Source organism: Pan paniscus, chromosome 19 (genome assembly GCF_029289425.2).
Source record: "Pan paniscus chromosome 19, NHGRI_mPanPan1-v2.0_pri, whole genome shotgun sequence".
Lineage (NCBI taxonomy): Eukaryota > Metazoa > Chordata > Mammalia > Primates > Hominidae > Pan > Pan paniscus.
Genome location: NC_073268.2, coordinates 66,456,523 through 66,481,121, shown reverse-complemented (window position 1 = coordinate 66,481,121; position 24,599 = coordinate 66,456,523). Strand labels below are relative to the sequence as shown.

At 52.6% G+C, this 24,599-nt stretch overlaps 1 protein-coding gene and 1 long non-coding RNA gene across 7 annotated transcripts; one reads left to right on the top strand and one right to left on the bottom strand.

Moving 5' to 3' along the window:
• The first annotated feature begins 1,984 nt into the window (after positions 1-1,984).
• Positions 1,985-15,570, top strand: LOC134729457 (uncharacterized). Its single transcript, XR_010110565.1, has 4 exons — positions 1,985-2,322; positions 8,086-8,336; positions 9,680-12,152; positions 14,236-15,570. It is a non-coding gene; the product is annotated as an uncharacterized LOC134729457 (long non-coding RNA).
• TMEM92 (transmembrane protein 92) lies at positions 10,793-23,529 on the bottom strand. Of its 6 annotated transcripts, XM_063598758.1 has the most exons (9): positions 23,370-23,448; positions 21,355-21,436; positions 21,102-21,225; positions 18,361-19,502; positions 18,027-18,121; positions 14,538-14,563; positions 13,648-13,722; positions 13,282-13,477; positions 10,793-13,083 (listed from the first exon to the last, which is right to left on the bottom strand). In XM_063598758.1, the coding sequence occupies exons 5-9, from the start codon at positions 18,093-18,095 to the stop codon at positions 12,970-12,972; spliced, it is 480 nt and encodes a 159-aa protein (XP_063454828.1). In that variant the 5' UTR covers positions 18,096-18,121; positions 18,361-19,502; positions 21,102-21,225; positions 21,355-21,436; positions 23,370-23,448; the 3' UTR covers positions 10,793-12,969. The 6 variants fall into 6 exon arrangements, with proteins under 6 accessions (XP_063454828.1, XP_063454829.1, XP_003817505.1 ...); XM_063598759.1 differs by having other exon boundaries at positions 18,027-19,502; positions 23,370-23,529; XM_003817457.5 differs by lacking the exon at positions 18,361-19,502 and having other exon boundaries at positions 23,370-23,512.
• Positions 23,530-24,599: the final 1,070 nt, after the last annotated feature.

Sequence of the window (24,599 nt, the reverse complement as noted above, 5' to 3'; positions counted from 1 at the left end):
CTTTAAGACTCTTTTCCATCAAAGGTGTAAATTTTTTTTGTTTGTTTTGAGACATGGTCTTGCTCTGTCCCCCAGGCTGGAGTGCACTGCTGCAATCTTGGCTCACTGCAAACTCCACCTCCCAGGTTCAAGCGATCCTCCCACCTCAGCCTCCCTAGTAGCTGGGACTACAGGTGTGCGCCACCACACTTGTCTAATTCTTTGTTTTTTTTTAATTTTTGGTAGAGACGGGATTTCACCATGTTGCCCAGGCTAGCCTCGAACTCGTGGGCCCAAGTGATCCTCCCACCTCAGCCTCCCAAAGTGCTGGGATTACAGATGTGAACCACCACTGCTGGCCAAAGGTGTAAAATGTTGAAATCTTAGTAAAGCTCCCAGGGAAGTTGAGCTGGAGTCCTCCACGAGCCCTGTGCATCCTTTGTAGAGGGCCTGGTGGAACAGGAGCCAAATGGGAGCTAAAAAGGAGGAACACTGTGTAAAGGAATGGTGGTGGGTCACTGGGTTTGTGTCCAGAGGGTTCAACCTCCTGGGAGGAGGCACTGGCTCAGGCTGTCTCTGAGGATGCTGTTTGGAGCAGCTAATTGTCAGAGGGGCTGCTAGGAATTCTTAGGATTACCTGGGTGCGGTGGCTCATGCCTGTAATTCCAGCACTTTGGGAGGCTGAGGTGGAAGGATCACTGGAGCCCAGGAGTTCAGGACCACCCTGGGCAACAGAGCAAGACACTGTCTCTACAAAAAACAAAAAACAAAACCAAACAAACAGAAAACTAGCCAGGAATGGTGGTGTGTGCCTGTAGTTCTAGCTAACTGGGAGGCTGAGGCGGGAGGATTTCTTGAGCCCAGGAGGTCAAGGCTGCAGTAAGCCATGATTGCACCACTGCACTCCAGACTGAGCGACAAAGCAAGACCCTGCCAAAAAAAAAAAAAAAAAAAAGAGAAAAAAAATTCATGAAATTAAACCCTCTAGTTCTCATGGCTTATTCCTAGGATTTTAAAGACTCCCCAGGGCTTGTCCTATAACTGAGACTCTGAGAAGCTACTCTGAAGAACTCTGATGCTTTCCAGGTAAAAAAGTCAAGGAAGGGATCCATTTCAATGTGAGTGGTACATATAAGGAAAATAGATTTGGCAACAGTACATCCTGGATTTTCTAGGATATGAGAACTACAGTAATTATATGTATGAATCAGGTTCATGTTTTGGAGATGGGGGAATATATCTCACTATTTAATATCTTTTGCTAGGGTTTGTGAATTGCAATTGTTGGTCCAGAATCAAACAGAATTGCTTTTAGAGAGCCAATTACTCTTTGGGTTAGAAAAAGCATCTTGATAAACGTGTTTGTTCATGGAAGGCCAGACTTCCTAAAAATGGAAAGTCTTAGATAAAAAGCATTAAACTGCTCTTCAGAGTGGGCTGCAGGCTGTTTGGCGTTGTTCTGGGGACATAAGGAGAGGAAGGGAACCCTAGCCACAGGCAGGGCCAGGGAAGCATCAGGTGAGGATACCCGAGCCGGGTCAGGAATAAGCAGCACACACCACGTATGTGTTTTGAGATGTTACCTTCTCGGCAGGTTCTGCAGAGGATGGGGTTTGAAGCTGCCTAGAAGCTGCCCTCTGCCCCAGGATCCTTAATGAAATACCATTTGGCTGTGGAGGTTCAGGGGACACTAGAGGGCAATGGGCTGGATGATGTCAGCGATTGTGGCTCTCTGGGCTCCCCCAGGAGGGTTCCTGGGAGTGGGGGCCAAAAGCTTCTGCCTGTCCTGGATGAGGATCTGGCAAGTCTTAGGTAACTCAAAGCGAGGCTCACCAAGCCACTTGCCCCTCACCCACTTCTTCCTGAAACCCCAGCGTAAGTGCCTCATGGGGTTGTAAAACCTGCCTCTAGCAAGCCACTGGGAACTAACAAACACTGTGGTTCTGGGGACAAGTTCTTGGCTGGCTCCAGACACCATCTTGCTACACATTTCCAGGATGTTGAGTCATCTGTTTAGCAGGGACCAGTCTGATTCAGGCTCACTCTGTTAGCCTCATATATTACGTGGCCCAGGAGGAACTAAAACTCCTGAAAACCTGCCAGGGCCCATCACGCCCCTCTCTGTTATCCTGAAACTTCAGGAAAAGTCAGATCCACACAGCAGCTTGATTAGCAGTGCTTGTCGGGGGTGGGTGGAGCAGGAAGAATGCTGTGTCTGGGCTAGGGTGGGGGGATAGGAGGAGATTGTCAGCTGTAGGAGCCAAGGGGACTGGCAAGGAGCTGTGCAACCACGCAGGAAAAGCATCTGGATCCTCCCTTGAGCTACCCAACTTTATATTAAAGGTAAGGGTGACCTCGGAAGGCTGGGAGTTTTGGGGATTCACAGGCGGCCAACACTGGAGTGGGTCTCTGATCTCTTTTTAGCCTCGGTTAGGAGGATATTTGTTGGCTCAGTTTAATCTGAATCCTGCATGAGAGTTTTGCAAAGAGATGAAGACCTCCTTTGATCCTGTCTTCCTTGTGTGAGAGCTCAGCCACAAATAGAGTGTAGGGTCCTTTCAGTTTTCACCTCTAACAACTCTGACTTTGTTCTCTCCATTCTCAGCTTCCTGCGCCAATCCCCCAGGTCCCAGATCTCCAGTTATATTTCAGGGGTCTTCTATTTTTATCCTTTCCCCTTTGTTTTGTGGATAAGAGGAGGTTTAGGTGCATTTCCCTCCAACTGAGGACTTTGGAAATCTTGGCAGGCTTTGGAAATGTCACATGGCGTGGCAGGAGGAGCGGCTATGCAAAAACAAATGAGTGTTCCCATCAAGATGTTTGCAATTTAATTCTAGCCTAGCTACTCACTGACCTCAGCCTTAGGGATGTCATGGACTTTCTCAGGATCCATTTCTTCATCTGTAAAGTGAGGGAGTTGGTCTATAGGCTACTTTAGGCTCTTTGGATTGCAAGTGATGATAAACCAACTCAAACTAGCTTGAGCAAAATAAGAGATGTCACTGGGTGCTGTGGCTCACACCTGTAATCCCAGCACTTTGGGAGGGTGAGGAAGGAGGATTGCTTGAGCCCAGGAGTTCTAGGCCAGTCAGCAACATAGTGAGACCTCATCTCTACAAAAAATTTTAAAAATTAGCCAGGCTTGATGGCATGTGTCTGTCATCCCAGCTACTGGGGAGGCTGAGGCTGAGGCAGGAGGTTCACTTGAGCCTGGGAGGTCGAGGCTGCAGTGAGCTGTGTTCACACCACTGCACTCCAGCCTGGGTGACAGAGAAAGACCTTGTCTGAAACAATGAAAACTAAGACAAAACAAAACAAAACAACACCCCCCAGCCCAAATGAGAGATGTGTTAGCTTTTTGGTTGCCAAGGAAGGGAGGAGTAGCTAGGCCATAGTAAGGCAGCTGGATTTCAGAAACAAACAGAAACAGGCATCGCAAGGTTAACAGGACTTTCTCTCTGTCTCCTGTCTTTACTTTCCTTTGAATGTTGGCTTCATTCCTTCTCACTCAACCAGGTTTTTTCACATAAGGGGCTAACATGGCCACCAGTGGCCCCATCTCCATCTCACACTTTTACTACCTGAGCAATCTAGGATTGGACAGATTCCCTGAGCTCCAAATAGAAAATTCTCAGGGAAGGGCTCTGATTGGCCCAGATTGGATCAGTGCCCACCCCTGAACCAGTCAACCGTAGCCAGAGAAGTAGAATCAAATGGCTGCCCCCAGTTCCACAGTCATTATGTGAATGAGGGTGGGGGTGGGGGCAGATGGAGACAATTCCAAGAGAAGCCAGATGGCTGAGCATGTGGCAAAAATGTGTGCAGTATAACCTGTTCTGAATCTAATTGTTGATGAAAGTTCTGCTATTGCTGTGTCAAAACACAAAATTGTCTTCTTGAGCCTCCAAAGTGATCACAGCTCACTGCAGTCTCGACCTCCCAGGCTCAAGTGATCCTTCTGCCTCAGCCTCCCAAGTAGCTGGGGCTACAGGTGTGTGCCACCATGCCTAGCTAATTTTTGTATTTTTAGTACAGATGGGGTTTCACCATGTTGGCCAGGCTGGTCTTGAAATCCTGGCCTCAGGTAATCTGCCTGCTTCAACCTTCCAAAGCGCTGGGATCACAGGCATGAGCCACTGCACCCAGCCCATAAACAGTGCTTTTTATTGGGTACTAGAAGCATATGAATAGCAGAGCATAAACCTAAATTTGATCTAATGACCTTTGACAGTGTTAAAAGCTCTGGAACCTGGAGACAGGAAACCAGTTTTTCATACTTTTTATTTTGAAATTATTATAGATTCACAGGAAGTTGCAAAGATAGTACAAAGAGGTCCCAATTTTCTTTGCCAAATTTCTCTCAATTTTTTTTTCCAGACAGGTCCTTGCTCTGTTGCCCAGGCTGCTGTGCAGTGGCATGACCATAGTTCACTGCAGCCTCAAACTCCTGAGCTTCAGCGATCCTCCCCCCTCAGCCTCCCAAGTAGTCCCATAGCCCCAGCCCCTGAGCTGGGACTACAGGTATGTGCCACCATGCCTGGCTAATTTTTTATAGAGACGGGGTTTCACTATATTGCGCAGACTTGTCTTGAACTCCTGGGCTCAAGCAACCCTCCTGCTTCAGCCTCCAAAAGCACTGGGATTACAGGCATGAGGCACCTGACCTCGAAGGGTTACAGGGTTACATCTCTTTTTTTTTTTTTTTGAGATGGAGTTTCATTCTTGTCCCCGAGGCTAGAATGCAGTGGTGTGATCTCAGCTCACTGCAAACTCCGCCTCCTGGGTTTCAGCAATTCTCTTGCTTCACCCTCTGGAGTAGCTGGCACAGGTGCGTGCCACCACTCCTGGCTAATTTTTGTATTTTTAGTAGAGACGGGGTCTCACTATGTTGGCCAGGCTGGTCTCAACCTCCTGACCTCAGGTGATCTGCCCACCTCAGCCTCCGAAAGTGCTGGGATTACAGGGGTAAGCCACCGTGCCAGGCCCTCCAAGGGTTACATCTTATGTAAAGTATCCAAGCCAGGAAACTGACGTGGGTATAACGTGTGTGCCTAATTCTATGTTGTTTTATCACATGCAAATTTGTGTAACTACTACCTCTTCAAGTAAAATGCAGAACTGCTCCCTCACCAAACAGATCTCTCTGGTGAGACCTCTGTGTAGCCATACCCACTCTCTCCCCATCAACAACTAATGTGTCTCCATCGCTATCATTTTGAGGAGGCTGAGTTTTAAATCAACTTCCGACCCTCTCAGCAGTGTGACCTTGGATAAGTCATTTGTCCTTTTCTGGATGTTGATCTTCTCATCTAAAGTAAGACAAGGTTGGCTCACATCAACATTCCTCTTGAATTTCCACAGGCTGATATGATCTGAAAATGCTACAGAGATTATGAGAAAGAAAATGGGGTTTTATGGTGAAATAAACTAGGGAAATGATGCTTTACATAAATACATAATGCTTCTTTACCGTGAATTCTCAGCCCTTTAATACACTAAGGTGAACTGTGAATCTTCTAGTGTGGGAGGTATACGCAGCATTTTCCAAATTTATCTGAACACAGAATGCTCCCCCCACCCTTAAAAAAAATCCTCTAGAAAAAAAAAATCACTTGGAACTAGTTTTTCAGGGAATATGCTTAGAGATATGCTTTTTCAGGTGACCTCTGAGGTCTTCCTGCCTCAGGGATCCCACCCAGATTAAATGCCTAGAAATATATCCTCCCTTGTGGGTTAAATTATGTATCTTCAGCCAAAACCTACGAGTGTGACCTTATTTGAAATAAGGGTCTTTTCAAGTGTAATTAAGATAAGGATCTTGAGATGAGATCATTCTAGTTTAGGGTGAAGTCTAAATCCAACGAAGAGTGTTCTTATCAGAAACAGAAAAGGGGGACACGCATAGACACAGAAGAAAATGATAGGCTAGGCATGATGGCTTGCACCTGTAATCCCAGTGCTTCGGGAGGCTGAGGCAGGAGGATTGCTCAAGCCCAGGAGTTCCAGGCTGCAGTGAGCTATAATCACCCCACTGTACTCCAGCCTGGGTGACAGAGCGAGACCCTGTCTCTGAAAAAAGAAAGAAGGAAGGAAGGAAAGAAAAAGAAAGAGAAAGAAAGACAGAAAGAAAGAAAGAAGAAAAGAAAAGAGAGAGAGAAAGAGAGAAAGGGAGAGAGGAAGAAGGGAAGGGAGGGAGGGGAAGGAAGGAAGGAATGAAGGAAGGAAGGAAGGGAGGGAGGGAGGGAGGAGAAGGAAGGAAGGAAGGAAGGAAGGAAGGAAGGGAAGGAGGGAGGGAGGGAATGCTCTGTGCTGTAGAGGCAGAGTCTGGAGGGCAGCCATAAGCTAAGGGCCACCCAGGGTTGCCAGCAGCCGCCAGAAGATAGGCAAGGGCAACCCTAGCCATGCTTGGATTTCAGACTTCTGGACTCCAGAACTGAGAGACAATAAATTTCTGTTCTTTTAAGCCACCCACTCTGTGGTTCTTTGCTACAGCAGCCTGAGGAAACACATAACCCTCTTTTCAGACTCTTGGGGTATTTTATTTTTATTTATTTTTTGTAGAGATGGGGTTTCACTTTGTTGCACAGGCTAGTCTCGAACTTCTGGGCTCAAGCTACCCTCCTGCCTAGACCTCCCAAAGTGCTGGGATTACAGGCCTGAGCCACCACGCCCCGACAAGGGGTTTTTATTTTTTAAAACAGCAGTGGCTGTTCACAAGTGCAGTCATGGTGTACTTCAACCTTGAACTCCTGGGCTCACTTGATCCTCCCGCTTCAGCCTGCGGAGCAGCTGGGACTACAGGTACATGCCACTGAACCCTGCAGAATCTTAGGGGGTTTTGAAGGAAGGAAGGGTCTCGTTTAAGTTTCTCCAGCCCCCAAGCTCCTTCCCTCCTCATGCCTTTGCATATGCTGACCCCTCTGGGAACCTGAATGGTGAAAATACAGCAGCCCTATGAAGACTGGGAGGAGGGCGTTGGGAGGGAGGGAAGTTCCAAGCAGAAAAGCCACCAAAGGCCCTGGGCCAGGCCAAGATTTGGGATAGTCAAGTCCCAGAGAGAAGGCAACTGTGGCTGCCATGCAGTGAGAAGGGAGGAGAAGTAGGAGAAGACGCTTGAGGGCAAGGGAGGGGCCACACACTGCCTAAGTCCTGCCAGCTACGGTCAGGGGTTTGAAGTTTATTCCAATGGGCAACTTTTAAAAAAAAAATTTTTTGAATAGGATCTCGCTCTGTCACCCAGGCTGGAGTACAGTGGTGCGATCACAGCTCACTGCAGCTTCAACCTCTTGATCTCTTAAGCAATCGTCCCACCTCAGTCTCCCCCTGCCCCACCTCCGCACTACCCCGCCCTGCCATCGGATAGCTGGGACCACAGACTCACACCACCATGAGTGAAGCCAAAAAATACAAAAATACTTTTTGTATTTTTTTGTAGAGACAGAGGTCTCTCTATGTTGCCCAGGCTGGTCTCGAACTCCTGGGCTCAAGCGATCCTCCCTCCCACCTTGGCCTCCCGAAGTGCTGGTATTACAGGAGTGAGCCATGGCGCCCAGCCCATTGGAGGATTTTTTTTTTTGAGACGGAGTCTCGCTGTGTCACCCAGGCTGGAGTGCAGTGGCACGATCTCAGCTCACTGCAACCTCCGCCTCATTGGAGGATTTTAAGCACGGGAATAACAAGTCTTGTTTGCGCTTTAGAAAGATCTCCCTAAGTGCAGTGTGTGGGATAAACTGCAGGGGGCGAGATGGAGACAAGCCTGGAGGCAGAAATCAGGTAGTTCATTAGGATAGGCTGGGCTAGGGATGAAGGTGGCTTGGTCGAGGGCTGTAACCGTGAAATGGTAATAAGTGGGCCTAGGTCTATTTTGCAGGCAGCGCTGTCAGGATGATGGGGTGAGGGAAAAAGAAATCACAATAATTTCTTAGTGTTTTAGCCTACACAGCTGGGCGAATGGGGAGCGCCATCTATTCATGATAGGAGACCTTGGGAAGGACTGGATTTGAGGGGGTGGTGGAGGGAAATTCGAGCCTGCTTTTGGCTGGGAGATGCTCATTAGGCATCCAGGAGGAGGCGTGAGGTAGTTAAATATGTGAATCTGCGTCCCAGGGAGAAGTCTCGGCGGGAGATTAAGTCTTGAGATTCATCAGACCGGAGATGGTCTGTGAAGAACACAGATCAGGATGACAGCCACTATGGGAATGAACGAAGATGAAGACCGGAGACCCCAAGACAGACCTCCGGGGCAGCCATCACTGAGAGAGGGCGGAGGAGGAGGGGGAAGTGAAGGCTCCTGAGGAGAACGCCATGTGGAGGAGGGAAACCAGGGGAAGGTGGAGTCGGAGACATTGGAAGAACAGGTAAGGAGGCCATGGCCAAGCGTGTCAAATGCCACTGAGATAGGCAGGGGAAGGGACCTTTGGCCTTGGTGACATGTAGGTCACTGATGATCTGGACTAGAGTCATCTCCTGTAAGGGTGGGGACAAACGGCTGCTTGGAGCAGCACAGAATGAAAGTGGGGAGGGGGGAGGTGGAACAGCAGATGCCAGAAGGGCTGGGGGCCTCCAGGGAGAGTTTCTAAAGGAGGAAGGCTGGGCATGTTATAAGCGGATGATAATGATCCGGGAAGGGGAGAAAGGCTCTGCAGAGACAACTGCAGGGCCAGGCCCTAAGGAGCAGGAGGGCTGGGGCCCAGTGCAGGCTGGAGGAGCACCATGCAGCTTCCACTGTGCTCTGGCGGGGGAAGGGGGCACGCGTGGATACTGGGTGGCAGGTGTGGGGCATGGAGGTGAGGTGTGCTGGTGTGGGTGCATCCTTTCTTTCTCTGAAGCGTGTGGTGGCATTGCCAGCTGAAATTGAGGTTGGGGGTGTGGGAGATTTGAAATGAGTCATTTCAAGAGCGGGGAAGTGAAGCTGTGAAAGCACATTGGAGGAACCGAGGGCCTGCGTGAAATGTGTGGTTTTGATTTGGAAATGAGTCTAGTCACACAGGGGTGCTGGTTCTTGAGCCATAGTTGGATCCAACTGGAGTTTGGAGTTTCTCTGGGTGAGCACAGTGAATGGGGAAAAGGGGTAAAGGATGCAGGGTAGTGACTGTAAGGATGGTTTAAGGACATGGTGATGGCGCTGCCAACAGGCAAAGACTGCTGGCTCAGAGGGCTGGGTGGGCTCAGAGAATTGCTGGCATGGTGTGGTGGTGACACAGGACCTACCTGAGCTGGAAGTACAGGAGGTGATGTTCAGAGTGGGAGGCTTGAGGTGATCAGAGCTGACAAGATAAGGTATGTCCACTTGAGACTGTGGCCAAGGTAGAGTGGAGGAAAGCCTGTTGGTGTTAAGGAGCTTCTCTGAATATTCTTACTTGGCCCTTCCCAACTTTGTTTTTTGTTTGTTTGTTTATTTGTTTTGAGACGGAGTCTCGCTCTGTCACCCAGGCTGGAGTACAGTGGCGTAATCTCAGCTCACTGCAACCTCCGCCACCCAGGTTCAAGCGATTCTCGTGCCTTACCCTCCCAAGTAGCTGGGATTACAGGTGCCCACCACCACGCCCAGCTAATTTTTGTGCTTTTAGTAGACAGGATTTCACCATGTTGGCCAGGCTGGTCTCGAATTCCTGACCTCAAGTGATTTACCCACCTCAGCCTCCCAAAGTGCTGGGATTACAGGCATGAGCTACCGTGTTGGGCCCCTTCCCAACTTTAGATTCAGAGCTACGTCCTACCAGAGCCAGAAGGGGCCGCCCTCTTCACTGTACAGATGGGCACACCAACGCCTGGAGATGTTGGATGCAGAAGGTGAAATGTCAGAAGCTGGAGTCCTGCATCTCAGCTGGAGGGTGAGGTAAGATTCCTGCTGGTGTTTATCCCTCTCCTCACTTCCCTCAGCAGCAGCCCCTTTCTCCTCCCCTCCTGCATCCCTGGAGCAGTGCCTTAAGGCCCTCCTGCTTCAACATGCCCCCCACCCTACAGCCTTTCCTGCATTTCCCTGTCCTCTGGGGAGTCCCTGCAGATAGAAATTCAACTGCACAGCCACGAGGAATATCTCCTTGATGTTAACTAGACTGTGTTTCTTTACAAATATCTGGTGGCAGATCTCCAAATTCATTCATTCATTCATGCACCCATTTAATCTTCATTCATTCATTCCATCTTTCATTATTCACTCATTGGGTTTGAGCAACTAAACCAGCCACGAGGGATGAAATTCTCCGTCACTGTGAAACTGCTCATTCACCCAACCAGCCAGCTCACTGTTTCTGTCATTCATTATACACCTCGTAAGTCCTGCATAGGTCTGAGATGTGGGCTTCATGTATGTCTGGCAGGCATCCAGGCTTTCCCATCATGTGTCTGTCCCCTGGGTCACATCCATGTCAGGTGGGTACCACAGTCTAAAGTCCTTGTATTCTCTTCCACATACCAGGGCTGATAATTTATCAGTTGCCATTGATCAAAGTTCACAAGGCAAATCTTCATAAACTTCTAAAGCTGCCTACAGTTTCCCGTAAACAAATCTCTTTAAATTTACAAAAGCAATGCTTGCTGATTGTAAAAAACACACAGTGCCCAAGCATACAAAGGAAGAAGACCCGCTTGCAATTTGCTACCTACATCCCACTCTTGGGGCCAACAACTATTGGAAGTGTGGTGAGTGATTGACTTACATCCTTCTAGATCTTATCTACATATTTGCAAAGAAAAAATATACATATATAAAATAAAATATGTGTGGGTTATATCCTTACAAACTGAGATCATAAGCAGTTCCGCAACTTGCCTTTTCTCTGTAACAATAAGTGATGGATGCTTTGCAGGGTTGGTGCTACAGATCCTATTTATTCTTTTAAAAGGCTGCATAGGGAGCTCTGGTGGCACAATGAATTAGTGCATGATACTTATTGAGCTCTTTTGTATGAGCACTTCTGAAGGCTCATTTCTAGAAGTGGAATTGCCAGGTCACGTGCATTTTACATTTTAATGGATACCCAGTGCCAGGCATAGTGTTTCCTACATAGCAGGAGCTTTGTAAAGATCTGTGGCATGATTACATGGTGCCAGATGGCCCTCTAGAAAGGTGACACCATTCCCACTCCCACCAAGGATGACCAGAAGAGCCACAGAGGTTTCCATTTCCGTCACCAGGTCACAGCAACACTAGGTTTCAGGATGGCCACTTTCCCTAGGGCCACTCTGCTACTCCCTAGGAGGAGTTAAAGGCCCTGTGATGAAAGGAAGGCAACGTCCGGGCCGAGGGTAACTTCTCCTCCAGGTCTCCCAAGCCCATTTCTCAACATCCTCCTGCTATCACGGTGAGGGCAACATCAGCTGCAGGACTTCTCTAATTGGAACTAGCCACATCTACACAAAGAACCCACATGTTTTCTGCCACCCCTGACCAATCCCTGAAAGTAAAGGGAAACTTCCACTTACGTTTGGGCTCATTCTCCTATGGCCAACCCTGGCACTATCTTGTCAGTAACTGCTGCACTCCTTCCAGGGCCCTATCTCACTGGGAACCCACACCCGGACAGTCCCTGTTCCTGGCATCTTTGGGGCTGCCTGTGCCATCAAGCTGCCCCCAGCTCTGCCACCTGCCTGCGTCCTGATGCCCCCAGGATGAGCATTATTGGGAGAGCACTAAAAGAGGCACCCCTGTTGGCATACCAGGGCCAGTTCTACCTCCAATCCTCCTGAGAGCTTTGGCCAGCATTGACACGGGGCCCTCTGCCTGGAGAAGGAGGCTGGCATTGAGTGGGCTGTGGGGGCGCAGTGCAGAGGCAGAAATCAGGGTGGAGGCACTCAGCCCTGTCTGAGTCCCAAGGCACTGGCATTGTCCCGCCCCATTCTGCATGACTATGCCAGGCCCCCATGGGTCGAACCCCAGTGAAGACTCTTCTCCCCTAGGGGGTTAACTCCCACGAGCGAGTGGGGCTGGTAGAGAAGGGTGGAACCTGCCACCTCCTCACCTTCCTGTAGGAGATTCCAGGGTGGGGCCGTTCAAGGTCTCCTAAAGCCCCACTCCACAGATGCCCAGCCCCACCCACTGCTCTCCTGGGCTTTTCCCCACCCCCATTGTCTCCCAGCAGGTGGTTTCCTGCTATCAACAGCAGAATGGGCTGTCCCAGGGCTGCTTCCTGGATCCAACCCCCTCACAGCCAACTTACCAACTTCTCATGGTAAGACAGCCAGAGAGCTGGGCTCCATGTGTCCCAGGAAAGCCTTGGGCGGAAGGGATTGGGAAACCCACACAAGGGACACGCGTACCCCATTTCCAGGCTGTTTGGCACACCGAGACATCAAAAAACAGACAGCCAATACATCTAGAACAAGCCTCTCCCCGAGGGCGGCCCATGGATGGACTGTCCTCCCAGACCTCCCAGGTGGCTCATCAGTGGTGGGATTGCGGCGCAGCGACCCCATCACCGCACCCCCCAGCAGTGCCTGGGCTCACCTCTCCACCCACCTCCCCACACAGCCAGAGGCAGGCCCTCAGCCGCAATCAGTAACATTCAGTGAGGACATGTGTTTATCATGTGTTGCGGGTGGGTGCAGTGAGTTCTCTATTCAGGTAGGAGTGGAAGCTGGCTCAGGGCTCATCCAGTCCAATGTCCCACAGGTATAGAAGTGCCCTGATAAAATCTCAGAGCTGGCTGTCCAGTCAAGATTTGCATACCTCCAGAAATGGGGCTCTTACTACCCCTCACAGTAGCCCATTCTACTGTTGGGCACCTCCAATGGTCAGCATTTTCTTTCCGGCAGCCTCTTTCTTGGGTTGGGGGGTGGGCAGAAACTGTCACTCCAGCCTAACCCTCAGGACAAGAGAGGCAGCTGGGGTGGAAACAGAGGCAGAAAAAGTAATAAGTTAAATCCAAGAATGAACAGAGACACGGCCGGATGGGCAGGGACATTCCTGGGGTGCCAGCAGTCTCTAGCTTGATCCAGGAGGCACTGGGGAGGAGGTTGCTGATGGCAAGATTCCAGGCAGGAGGTGACTCAGAAGGCCAGGTTGTCAATGCCCCTCTGATCCCCGGTATATTCTTCAGGCCTGAAGCTGTAGGGAGGGGGTGGCTCTGTGGGAGTTGGGCCCAGGCTGGGCTTCAGAATCACCTGCAGGGAAAAGAGAGAATTCAGTCTTCTGGGCCCTGGCCCTGGCCACCACTCCCCCATGCCAGCTGAGGCATGGTTACCAGGGAGAGGGGTGACCCAATGCTGGGTGCAGAGTGCCCTCCAGGATCGAAGGGCCCTCCACTGTCTCTGCTGCACAGCCGGCCAGAGGCAAGGTGGGGATGGGGATGAGACACCCACCTCACTGTAGGGGGGTGGGGGCGCAGAGAGGGATACTCTGACCCTCTCTGGGGGGATGATGGAGGGCAGTTCCAGGGGCCCCCGGCAATCCATTGGGGTGTCTGGCTCCGGCTCTCTGCAGTTGCGACAGAAGCACTTAGCCAGGCCACAGATGCAAAAGACGGACAGGATGACCAGGAAGATGATGACGAAGATCCTGGGGTGGGGACCACCAAGAGTACCCTGAGTCCCCAGGCCACCCTGGGGACTCCCTACATCTCCCCGCTCCCGCCGCCCACACTGCCCCCTCGGCAGGTGCCTGGCCTTGTCCACACAGGACCAGGCCCCTTCAAGGACTGCACCCAAAGGAGCTGGCCCTGGGCTCACCTCACGGGGCCAGGGAAGAGCTCGTTCTCCTGGCAGCAGCTGTCACCACAGCATTTGAATCCTTTGGGGCAGGCGCTGGTCAGAGGGCACAGAAAAGGGCAAGGAGAAGTTGCTGGCACCAGAATGGAGAGGCAGAAGGATCCCAGCCTCCCCAAAATACACCCAAGATGCTCATGGCACAAGCCACCCCTTAGTGGGGTGGGGGGTATGGCCCCCGCTCTGAGCTCAGTAGGAGGACTCTGGGGAAGGGCGTGTGCACTTGCGCCCAGTACGGCTCCCTATTGGGCCCCACGCCCCTCATCTGTAACACGGGTAGAAGAAGTATCCTGTTGACCTCAGCAGGCAGGTGTGGGGAAGGGGCATTGCAGCGGCCATGACACTCCTCATCCAACTCTAAGGAGGTGCGGGGAAAGAGGCCACGTGGCATGTCCAGGAAGAGCCAGTTCTCGCTGGCGCCCATGGAGTATGAGGGGTCAGAGAACGGTGCTTTCAGAACACCCAGGGCTGACCTAATGGAAACACTTTTCTGCCCAGTGACCCTTACCCAAGCTCCACCTTGTGCTCAGGCTTCTGGGATTTCTCTCTTAGGGTTAGCCCCCTGCCTCCGACCCAGGGGACCCTCAGAGGGGAGACGGCCTGGCACTGCAGTAGGAAGGACCGGGATCCAGCTACAGACCTGCCTGCAAGTGTGGAAGTCCCCGAGTTTGTTGGTGGAGGTAGAGGGTGGGGTCTCCCTCTTTGGCTGGGAAAGTGGGGGGACAGTTTCTGGCTGGATTGGGACTAAGGACGGATGGAGTTTCTGGCCCCCCACACCCCCCAAGGCATGCAGGGCATGATTTAGGTTGCTCCTCCCTGCTCCCCAGATTGGAAGTTATGGCCTCTAGACTTACAGGATGAGACCACATTTGGCTGCAATCTGTGGAAGAAAAGAGAGGTCGGGGGTCAGGGTCATAAACTGGGGATAGTGGGGGTAGGGTCTCCACTCAGATGCTGCCCAGGTACCTCACAGGCAGCAGGTCCCCAGTAGACTCAGCCTCTTCCTGCAAGCCACCCCCCACCTCACTCCACCGTGTTCCCAGGTCAGTGCTTGGAGCCCAACTGACCCCTGGCTGGCCCCAGCTCCCCTTCCTCTCTCAGCACATTCCATCACCCCCGGGTTTGTAAGCTCATCCCTTCTGACCACCCTTCCAACCTGGCTTCCACCGTGACACCCATGGCTCAGGGCACTAGCGACTTTCCTTATCCCACCTTCAGTCACTGCAGACACTGTGGGCAGGAGGACTCTTCCTATAATGCAAATCTCATCACCAAAGAATCTTGCTGGAAGCCCCCTTCGGTGGCTCCCTGGGGTAGAGACCCCCCCAGTGAGCAGCTGCACTCCCTCCCCTTTCGCTTCCCCTAGTTCTTTCTCTTCCTCTCACACACACCCGCTGGGAGTTCCCTGAACATACCTGGCTGTTTTACACCTGTCCAAGCCTCCATTCATCCTTCAGATCCCTGCCTAAGGGATTCCATGCTCTGCAAAGCTGCCAGGACCCCGCCTCCCAAATCAGCTTCCCCCTCTTCTGTACTAGGTCTGCAGGGCACCCAGGGCATCTTACAGAATTTCCCTCCATTGATAGCAATTGTGTGTCAAAGCCACACTGACTTGGAACACTCTTCTAGGTGGCTGCAAGGCTGGCTCCACCTCCTCCCTCTCCGGTTACCTTATTCAAAATTACAACCACCCTTTCCCCTTAGTGTGCTTAACTTTTCTCCACATCTCTTGTCAACATCTAACATACTATATATTTACTTTATCTTGTTAATTGTCCTTCAGTTGTGTAAAAGGCAAACTCCACGAGGGCAGGGATTTTTGCTGCATCATTGTTGAAAACCCAGTAGTCAAAATATTTGCAGAATGAATGAACGTGCATTCATCAATTACCTAGTTTCATTTCATCCTGGCTGCTCCTAGACTGTGGGGGAGGGATGTAGGTGCCAGAACATAGGAAATGGGTGGTGGGGAAGGGCATCTCTCACCCCACCCTAGCCTCCTGGGACAAACAACCAAGGCTAAAAAATAGGAAGCCAGCTTTGGCAAAACCACCGTTATCTTTATCTTTATACCTTTATAAAATATTTCTTTTTTTTTTTTTTTTTGAGACGGAGTCTCGCTCTGTCGCCCAGGCTGGAGTGCAGTGGCGCGATCTCGGCTCACTGCAAGCTCCGCCTCGTGGGTTCACGCCATTCTTCTGCCTCAGCCTCCCAAGTAGCTGGGACTACAGGCGCCCGCTACCACGCCCGGCTAATTTTTTGTATTTTTAGTAGAGACGGGGTTTCACCGTGTTAGCCAGGATGGTCTCGATCTCCTGACCTCGTGATCCGCCCGCCTCCCAAAGTGCTGGGATTACAGGCGTGAGCCACCACGCCCGGCCTATCTTTATACCTTTATAAAATATTTCAATTGCAAATCACAACAGTAAAGATAAGAATACCAGTGATAGCCAATAAGAGTTGGGGTAATTCCCCTTTTCCACGCTCAGTCCCAGGCTGAGTACCATCTCACAGGCTTTGTCCCCTTGTGGGGACAGGAACAGGAAGGAACCCCTGCAGGTTGGCCCAGAAAGGGTGAGTCTGTGAATCCAAATCACACAGCACACAGGAATGACTATAGAATTGGAGACAGGCTGGGTGCGGTGCCTCATCCCTGTAATCCTAAATACTTTGGGAGGCTGAGGTGGGTGGATTGCTTGAGGCCGGGAGTTTAAGAACAACCTGGCCAACAAAGCGAGACCCTGTCTCTATTCTTTTTTCTTTTTTCTTTTTTTTTCTTTTTGGAGATGGAGTCTAGCTCTGTTGCCCAGGCTGGAGTGCAGTGGTGCAATCTCGGCTCACTGCAACCTCCACCTCCCAGGTTCAAGTGATACTCCTGCCTCAGCCTCCCAAGTAGCTGGGATTACAGGCACGTGCCACCATGCCTGGCTAATTTTTGTATTGTTAGTAGAGATGGGGTTGTTGGTCAGGCTGGTCTGAAACTCCTGACCTCATGATCTGCCTGCCTCGGCCTCTCAAAGTGCTGGGATTACAGGCGTGAGCCACTGCGCCTGGCCTCTATTCTTTAAATTAAAAATATATATATACAGAGAGGGAACTTGGAGACAAATCGAGGGGTCCATCCAGGCACTCAACAGCACCCCTTCCCCCTCAGACCCCACTCTGGCCCTTGTCCTTTTCCTGGACCCCAACTAATAAGTAATGGATAATTAACAGGTTTAGTAAATTAATCTCAAGTTCCGGTTTGGGAGGGGGAGGAGCTCTTCTCCCAGATTGTCTCCCCACATTTTAACCAGGGGGTAGTCTTGTCTGGGGTGGTTCAGAGGCTGAGTTTTATGGAGCGTCAGGGTGGTCTTGGGCTGGGAGTAAGTAAATCTCAGCTTACTTAACTCCAGAATTGAAGGCATTAACAGCACCTCGCCCCTGGGGTTGGTGGGAGGGGTAAACCAGAGGATGCCCAGCCCAGCATTGACACAAACTGACCGCCCAGTGATTTAGAAGGAACACCTTGCTCACTAACCCGGGTCCACGGAAGGGTTTTGGCAGAGCCTCTCTGAAAGCTCAGCCCAGATGTGTGAAGGTGCCCTGTTCTGAAATCCTAACTATGGAAGACCCTGACTTCCCTCCGGTTCTTAAATGGAAATAAGACACAAATGCATGTTCTAGACCCGTCTCTGTTCCCAGGATAAACACCCAACCCAGGACCGGACAGCTTTCCCCCATCACCTGTAGAGTTTACTTGGGAGGAACAGAAGGGCGGAGGGAACACTCGAACCCTACACCTCCCTCTCAAAATCACAGATTTCAGAGGTCACCCCAGCCTTGGTCAGGCAGCCAGGTCAAATCCCACCACAGGCTGGGATTACTTACCCCTAGAAGGGGACAAAAGAGCCTTCTCTCCCCTAGGGAACAAGCAGAGACACAGTCCCAAAGAGGGTGAGGACATCCCAGGGTCCCCCAGCACTGGAGGAACAGAGCTGGGGCTAAGTGCTGGCCCAGGTGTCCAAAGCTCAGGCGGGAAGGAGCTGGAAGGATAAGCTGAGGCTAATACGGGGTCCAAAGTCCCTATTCACAGAGACGTGCTAGGTGTCAGATAAGGTGGTGGGTGGTGGCCACTTCCCACCACAGGATCCCCCTCAGAGGTGGGAGAACCCAGCCTCTACCAGAGCCTCCTCCGCTGCCCCCACCTCCACCTCCACAGCAAAGAGAGAAAGGAAGTAGCTAACTGTGTGTGGTCAGGAGGAAATCCTGATTCTGGAAGGTGGCGACCAGGCTCCAGAAGCAGGCTCCTGACCTACAAGGGTAGGGCCCAAAAGTTCAACAACCTTACCTCCCAGTCTCACCTTTTGGGGGCCAGCCAGCAGGCTGAACAGCAAGGTGGGCGCGAGGCCGGGGACCCAAGCTTGGGACATCCTGGCTTGGGGGCCACTGAGCTTTCCTGTGTAGAGAAGGCGGGGCTGCGACCTCTCCCACTTCTCTCCACCTATGGGGCCCCGCCTCGGAATGGGGGCGGAGCTGCACCGGGAGAGGCGGACTCGGGGCAGGGAGGGGCTGGGAGGAGGAAGGGAGGAAGGGAGGCGCAGAGGTCGGGGTTGGGTTTTGGGATTTGGGAGGTAGAAGAGATTAACAGATTTTTTAAAAAGCGGTCCCGGGCGCGGTGGCTCACGCCTGTAATACCAGCACTTTGGGAGGATCACTTCAGGTCAGGAGTTCGAGACCAGCTTGGCCTACATGGTGAGACCCCCGTCTCCACTAGAAATACAAAATTTAGCCGGGCGTGGTGGCGGGTGCCTGTAATCCCATCTACTCAGGAGCCTGAGGCAGGAGAATCGCTTGAACCCGGGAAGCAGAGGTTGCAGTGAGCCGAGATCGTGCCAGTGCACTCCAGCCTGGGCGACGGAGTGAGACTCCATCTCTAAATAAATAAATAAATAAATAACCTAAATTTAAAAAGAGGTGGGATCAACTCCACACCGCTGAGCTGGGCCTTCCTAACTCCCAACTCCTCCACTCCTAAGTGCCCCAGACTCCAGGGAGGGGTGCCGGGACCGGCGGGAGTGGGAAGGGGACGTGGAAGCCCCTTCTTATCTGGACCTCTGGGTCTGGTGAGAAGTCAAATGGGGGCAGAGGTTGAGGGAGGGGAAGGCGAAGGTTCTAGGGTAGATTTTGAGGGGTTATGGTTGGGGGATATCACCCCATTGTGTTTTGGCCAAAAAGGGAGGGACAGGGCAGCCTGGCTGATTTCAGAGTGACCTGAGATTTCCAGGTCGAGGAAGGAAGACCAGGAGCACAACGTGGGTACCTTCGTGTCCCCTCCCCTCTTGAAATCCTACAGGAGGTGTTGGTGCATTTTCTCCCATTGACAAAACGGGAAATCAAGGCCCCAGGGTTTAGACTGCCCCGGGGTCCGCAGCTGGGGCTGGTCCTCTGCCAGGCCCGCCGGGGCGCGGGCGAGCAGGCCCATCCAGGTTCCTGGAAAGACCCCGCGGAGGCCGCCCCAGTGCGGAGGGGCCTGATTCTGAGCCCGCTGCGGCCGCCGCCTCCAGCACTCCAGGCGCGGAGCTTCCGGGAGCGGCCGGCAGGTGGCAGCGTCGCCCAGCGCGGGTGCCCCCGGGAGCCGGGAGGGGCGCGGCCGGGGCTGGTGGGCTGGGGGCGCTGGGCGAGGGCGAAGCAGGAGCAGTGCAGCCAGGACCGCGGGAGGGGGCGAGGGGGTGGTGGAGCGTGGGGCGCTGCTCCCTGGCCCGGCGAAGGGGGACCCTGAGAGGCTCAACGTCATGTCCTTGGGCGCCTCCTGCTGTGTCGCCAATCTGTCTTGACCCCTGAAAAACACCCCCGACGTCGTGGACGTTTCTTCTCTTTCCTTGTTCTCTGCCTCTCACCCTTCTCCCTCATCTCTCCCAGTCATGTTCTCTGTCTTATATTTAACCCCTCTGTGTCTCTCCCCGTTTCTCCCAGCCTCTGTTTTTCTGTTTCGGTTTCTTCCCATCTGTCCGCACCCAGTTTCTCTCGAGTTCCCAGCCTTTCCCTCTGTTCTCCCGTCTGTTTCTCCTCTCTCTGTTCACCTCTGTCTGCCTCGGCGGAGGCGTCTGTTTTTCTCGGTTTCTCTGGTCCCTTCTCCTTGTCCCTGGTTTGGTCCTGCACCCCCAGTCTCTCGGTCTGTTTCTTATGCTGTCTCCCTGCTCTCTCTCTCCCTTTCCCTGTCTCTATTTCCCATTACCTCCTAGCCCTTTTTGCCCCTTATGAAGATAATCTTCTAGTCTCCTGATCCGAGGGGTATTGGGATCTGGCCCCGCTGTATTTGAAGTGACTGTGAGCTTGGAGAAGGGAAGGGGCCGCCGTCTCCCCTCCTCCCCTGCAGGTGGACCTTGGCAGGGGGACCTCGTCCTGAGAGTGCTGGAGCCTCCACCTCTTGAGTCGTTGCCAACTTGGGCTGCCAGGGTTCTTCTTGTCCCCACCCAGGCCCCACTGCAACAGCAAGGCCTGGGGTCTCTACCCCACACTCCCTGCTATCCTGCCCAGGCTGGGAGCCCTACAGAGGTGTGGCCCTTACGGGAGAGGAAAATGGGAAAATGGTTGAGCTTAGAGGAGGAAGATACCCTGCGGGGTGAAATGAGGGTGCTGAGAAGAGCATGTGGGAACTCAAGGGACAGATGTGGGGGTCAGCAGGAGTGGGGGTGAGGGAACTAGGCGGGCACCAGTGCCCTGAAGAGGGGCAGGAGGAGGGGGAGGAGGCTGGCATAGCTGCTCTCTGGGTCTCTGGCATCAACCTGACCCAGATCTAGGGTTGCCAGACAAAAGACAGGAGGCCTAGGTAAATCCAAATTTCAGATAAACGATGAATAATTTCATTTTAGTATAATTATGTCCCATGCAATATATATATATTTTTTGAGAACCAAGACTGGAGTGGAGTGGTGTGAGCTCACTGCAACCTCCACCTCCCAGATTCAAGCAATTCTCATGCTTCAGCCTCCCAAGTAGCTGGGATTATAGGCATGTGCCACTATGTCCAGCTAATTTTTTGTATTTTTAGTAGAGATAGGGTTTTACCTTGTTGGCCAGGCTGGTCTCCAACTCCTGGCCTCAAGTGATATGCCCACCTCGGCCTCCCAAAGTGTTGGGATTACAGGCGTGAGCTACTACACCTGGGCCCATGCAATATTTGAGACATACTTATGCTAAAATTTACTTTTCTATCTGAAATTCACATTTAATGGGATGTTCTGTGTTTTTCTTTGTTAAAACTGGCAACCAGGCCAGGCACAGTGGCTCACACTTATAACCTCAGCACTTGGAGAGGCCGAGGTAGGAAAATCACTTGAGCCCAGGAGTTTGAGACCAGCCTGGGCAACATAGCAAGACCCTGTCTCTGCAAACAAAGAAAAGAAAAGCAATTAAGCCGGTGTAGTGGCATGTACCTGTAGTCCCAGTTACTCTGGAGGTTGAGGTAGGAGGATCACTTGAGCCTAGGAGTTCAAGGCTGCAGTGAGCTGAGATCACACCACTACACTCCAGCCTGGGTGACAGAGCACCACCCTCGCTCTAAAAAGAAAAACAAAACAAAACAAAATCTGGCAATGCTATCCACATCCCTACAGTGTCCTAGGAACAAACTCCACCCCCACCCCACATCTTCCAATGAAGAAGTGAGGTCCTTAGCACTTGACTCACCAGGCAGAGTCTGAAGGGCTCTTGAGCCCCTCGGCTGGGCCCCCAGTTCCTTCCATGACACCAAACTGCCCTACGTTCCTTCCTGCAGATGGGGACAAGATGAGGAGCCTGGAAGTGGGTGGTCCCAGGCCAGGCCAAGAACACCAGGGCCTGTTAGCATTCATCATGGCCCCAGGGCCCTCGGATTTTTGGTGGGTGAGGTCAGAAGGGGGTGGGAGCACCATGGACCCCCCTAGACTGAGCAGAGAAGGGCTGTTCTAGAGGAAGGAGGGTCCTGGATAAGGCCAGCATCTTCTGTTTGGCACGTCACCTAGCACCAGGAGGGCAGCGTGTGTAGGTGCTCAGGCATACACGAGCACAGAAGCCCAGAGGCCTCATGCAGTCAGTGGCCCCCTAGATTCAACGCCAAATTCCATCTGGGGTTTCCCAAGAGCAGTCACTTCGAAATGTCTTCATAAGCACTCGCTGGGCCCCCAGTGCGTTCACTAAAGAATGAGCTGATTGTGCATCCTGCCGGGGCCCAGCTGGAAGGAGGGGCCTCCGAGGCCAGCCGGCCCACTTACGCCCTTCTCAGAGGAGGCAACCAGGGCCTGGAGAGCGGGAAGGCCAGGTCACACAGGACATGAAGGGCTGAGTCAGGATCAGAACCATGCAGCGCTCGCTCGAGATGCCACACCCAGCACAGGTGGCACTCACCTCGGGCCTGGGGAGCCCTGCTCCACTGCTCCGGATGGAGGATCACTCAGGGTGGGTGCCCTCGCCTAGCCTGGCTCAGCCCAGCCCAGGGGGCCAGGCTTGGGTGAAGGGGAAGAGCCAGGGTGAATTCTGTTTTACTTGGCAGTTCCCCCCACCCCCATACTTTGGTGGACACTAATATCTGTAATGGCTGATGGCGCTGGGCTGGGATCTCTTTTCAAAGCCAGCGGAATGCTCTGCTCTAGCCCGGCTCTGCCTGTAGGGGCAGTATTGTGTCGTGTTAGTCAGTGTGCCACTGAATATGTTGTGCTGTGTGACCTTAGACGAGAAATGGAACTTCTCTGGGCCTCTCTCAACAGGAAGGAGAGGGAGGAGTTGGATAACAGAAACTCCCTCATCATATAGGCCATGATGAGGATGAAACAGGCCGCTCAGAGTCTGGCATACAGTAATGGCAAATAAATGCTAGCTGTCATTCCTGGCAGAGACAAGGGGCCCATACTTCCTTCTCTGCATTTCACATGGAGGCAGATTGGGGTGCCAAGGAGTGCAGGGTCTCGCTGCTTTTGGACTGCTCACCTCCCTGGATGGGCTGCAGCATCCAACCCCAGTTTCCCCAGGAAGCTTTGCTCACTAAACCCCTCTGCTGTCCACTGGGCCCCACTTAAGGCCAGTCAGGCCTGAGAAGGTGGGGCTGGTGACAGATCCCAGAGGATGTCCAGGTGCCGACCACTCCTGAACGTGGTCTGGGACTGGAGATGTGAATCCCTCCACTCCCAGTTTGTTCCCCCTTTCTACTCCCGCACGGCCCACTGAGCGCTGCCTGGGTCTACTTCACAGAGAAGGCCCGCCTCTCCACATGGGCTGAGAGCTCATGGAGACTGGAGGCTGTGCCTGTCACAGGTGTCCTCTCCCTTTATCCCCACTGCCATTGGCACCCCGTGCAGCCTGGCTCCTCAGGACTCTCGTAGCCATATTCAACAAGGCCTCTAGCTTGGTCTCCTCATTGCCAAGGAGGGACAGGCCATGTTGGGCATGTCGCTCTCTTGTTCCCTAATCTTCGGAGGCTCCCTGCTGCCACCTGAATAAAGTCCCATCTCAGAGAGACCTTCAGGGTCCCCCATAACCAGTCCCCACCTGACCCCCACCCCCCACCATGTTCTCCAGCCCCTCCTCTTACTCTTTCTGCTTCTCTCCTTGCCTCTGTCCAGGCAGTTTTTTCCACCTAGTTTCTTCCCCAAATCCCTCCCAGAAACCGGACACATTCTTCCCCATCCTTTAAAGCTCAGCCCAAATGCCACCTCCTCCAGAAAGCCTACCTGGACTTGGATCTTCCTTCAACAAGTGATTGTCTGCTCCCTGCTCGCCCCTACCCAGGCCTCTTCCCTGGGCCTCTCTGACAGCCCTTGGCCATTTTCCCTTGAAGACGTGTGGACATGTCCTAATGCTCCCACCCTGCTGCAGGGGCTGGCCAGCTCTGATTCAGCATGCATTTCCCCCTGGTGCTTTGTTCCAAGTAAACACTGGCTCTGTTGTCGTTGAATCCAAGCTGGTTAGGGGCCTTCCTGGGTCAGGGGCCTTCCTGGGTCAGGGGCCAGATTTCTCTAAGGGGGTAGGGAATTCATTTCCAAAGTCCTTGGTGAAGGACTCGTGGTTGGGGTGGGAGGAGTTCAGACTGACTGGGCTCCCCACCACACTGGCTGTGTGGTTTGGGGAATCCACCTCTTCTGCTTCCTGCACCCCCTCCAAAGGGTATGCTCAAATTTGTGACTCCCCCTCAGCAAGTGAGGAAGATGGCTCCGTAGGGATTGAGCGACTCCTAAGGGGGTGTAGCAAGGAATGCTTGGCTTACGGTCCGCCTTCCTGGAGGAGGCAGAGTCCAAGAATAGGACTTCTTGGCCATGGGATGGGGACCTCAGTCCCCTTTCCAACTTTTTTTGGAAATTGAAGCCCACCAGCCCCTTTCTCATTCTTGGGGTGATGGGCATGGGGGTGGAGATCACTTCTAGAGTCAGCTCCAAGTTTGAACCATTAATCTGTGGGCCGGGAGGGTGGAGGGAGGGCAAACCACCTGAGAATTAACAGTGCAGGGCGCTTATTATCCCAATGAGCAGGTTGGAGGGACTCACTGATGCTCACTTTCCTGGAGGCTTTGCAGAGACAAAAACGCCATTTGGGAGCCATTATCCTTCTAAAGTGTAGGTTTCTGGGGCACAGGCCAGGGTGGAAAGGAAAACACCTCAAAGAGCCTGGATGGGTGTCAGGTGGGGAGGGTCAGGGGAAGGTTGAGCTGATGAGCTTTGGCTTCTGGAGTGGCAGATGGAGCAGAGCCATGAAGGCTTGGGCAGGAGAGACTGAGCTAAGACTAGCGTGAGGGTCTTGAGAGCCCCCATGCCTGGCCTCCTTCCTCTGGGGCCCCCTCCTTCAGTCTACTGTCTGAGACCGGATCCTGTAGCCAGACGGAAGAAAGGAATTTGGGATCCTCGATTTCTAGCTCTGTTCTTGTTGGCTCCTGAAAAGAGGGTTCTGCTGCACCCTGCTTGTGGATT

Bases quoted from the DNA above. Each gene is read 5' to 3' on its own strand.
- TMEM92 (XM_063598759.1), bottom strand. From the start codon at position 18,095: ATGTCCCAAGCTTGGGTCCCCGGCCTCGCGCCCACCTTGCTGTTCAGC. The intron at 14,564-18,026 runs GTGAGACTGGGA...TTTCTTCCACAG, and splicing joins TGCTGGCTGGCCCCCAAAAG to ATTGCAGCCAAATGTGGTCT. The intron at 13,723-14,537 runs GTAAGTCTAGAG...CCCTCTGACCAG, and splicing joins GCCAAATGTGGTCTCATCCT to CGCCTGCCCCAAAGGATTCA.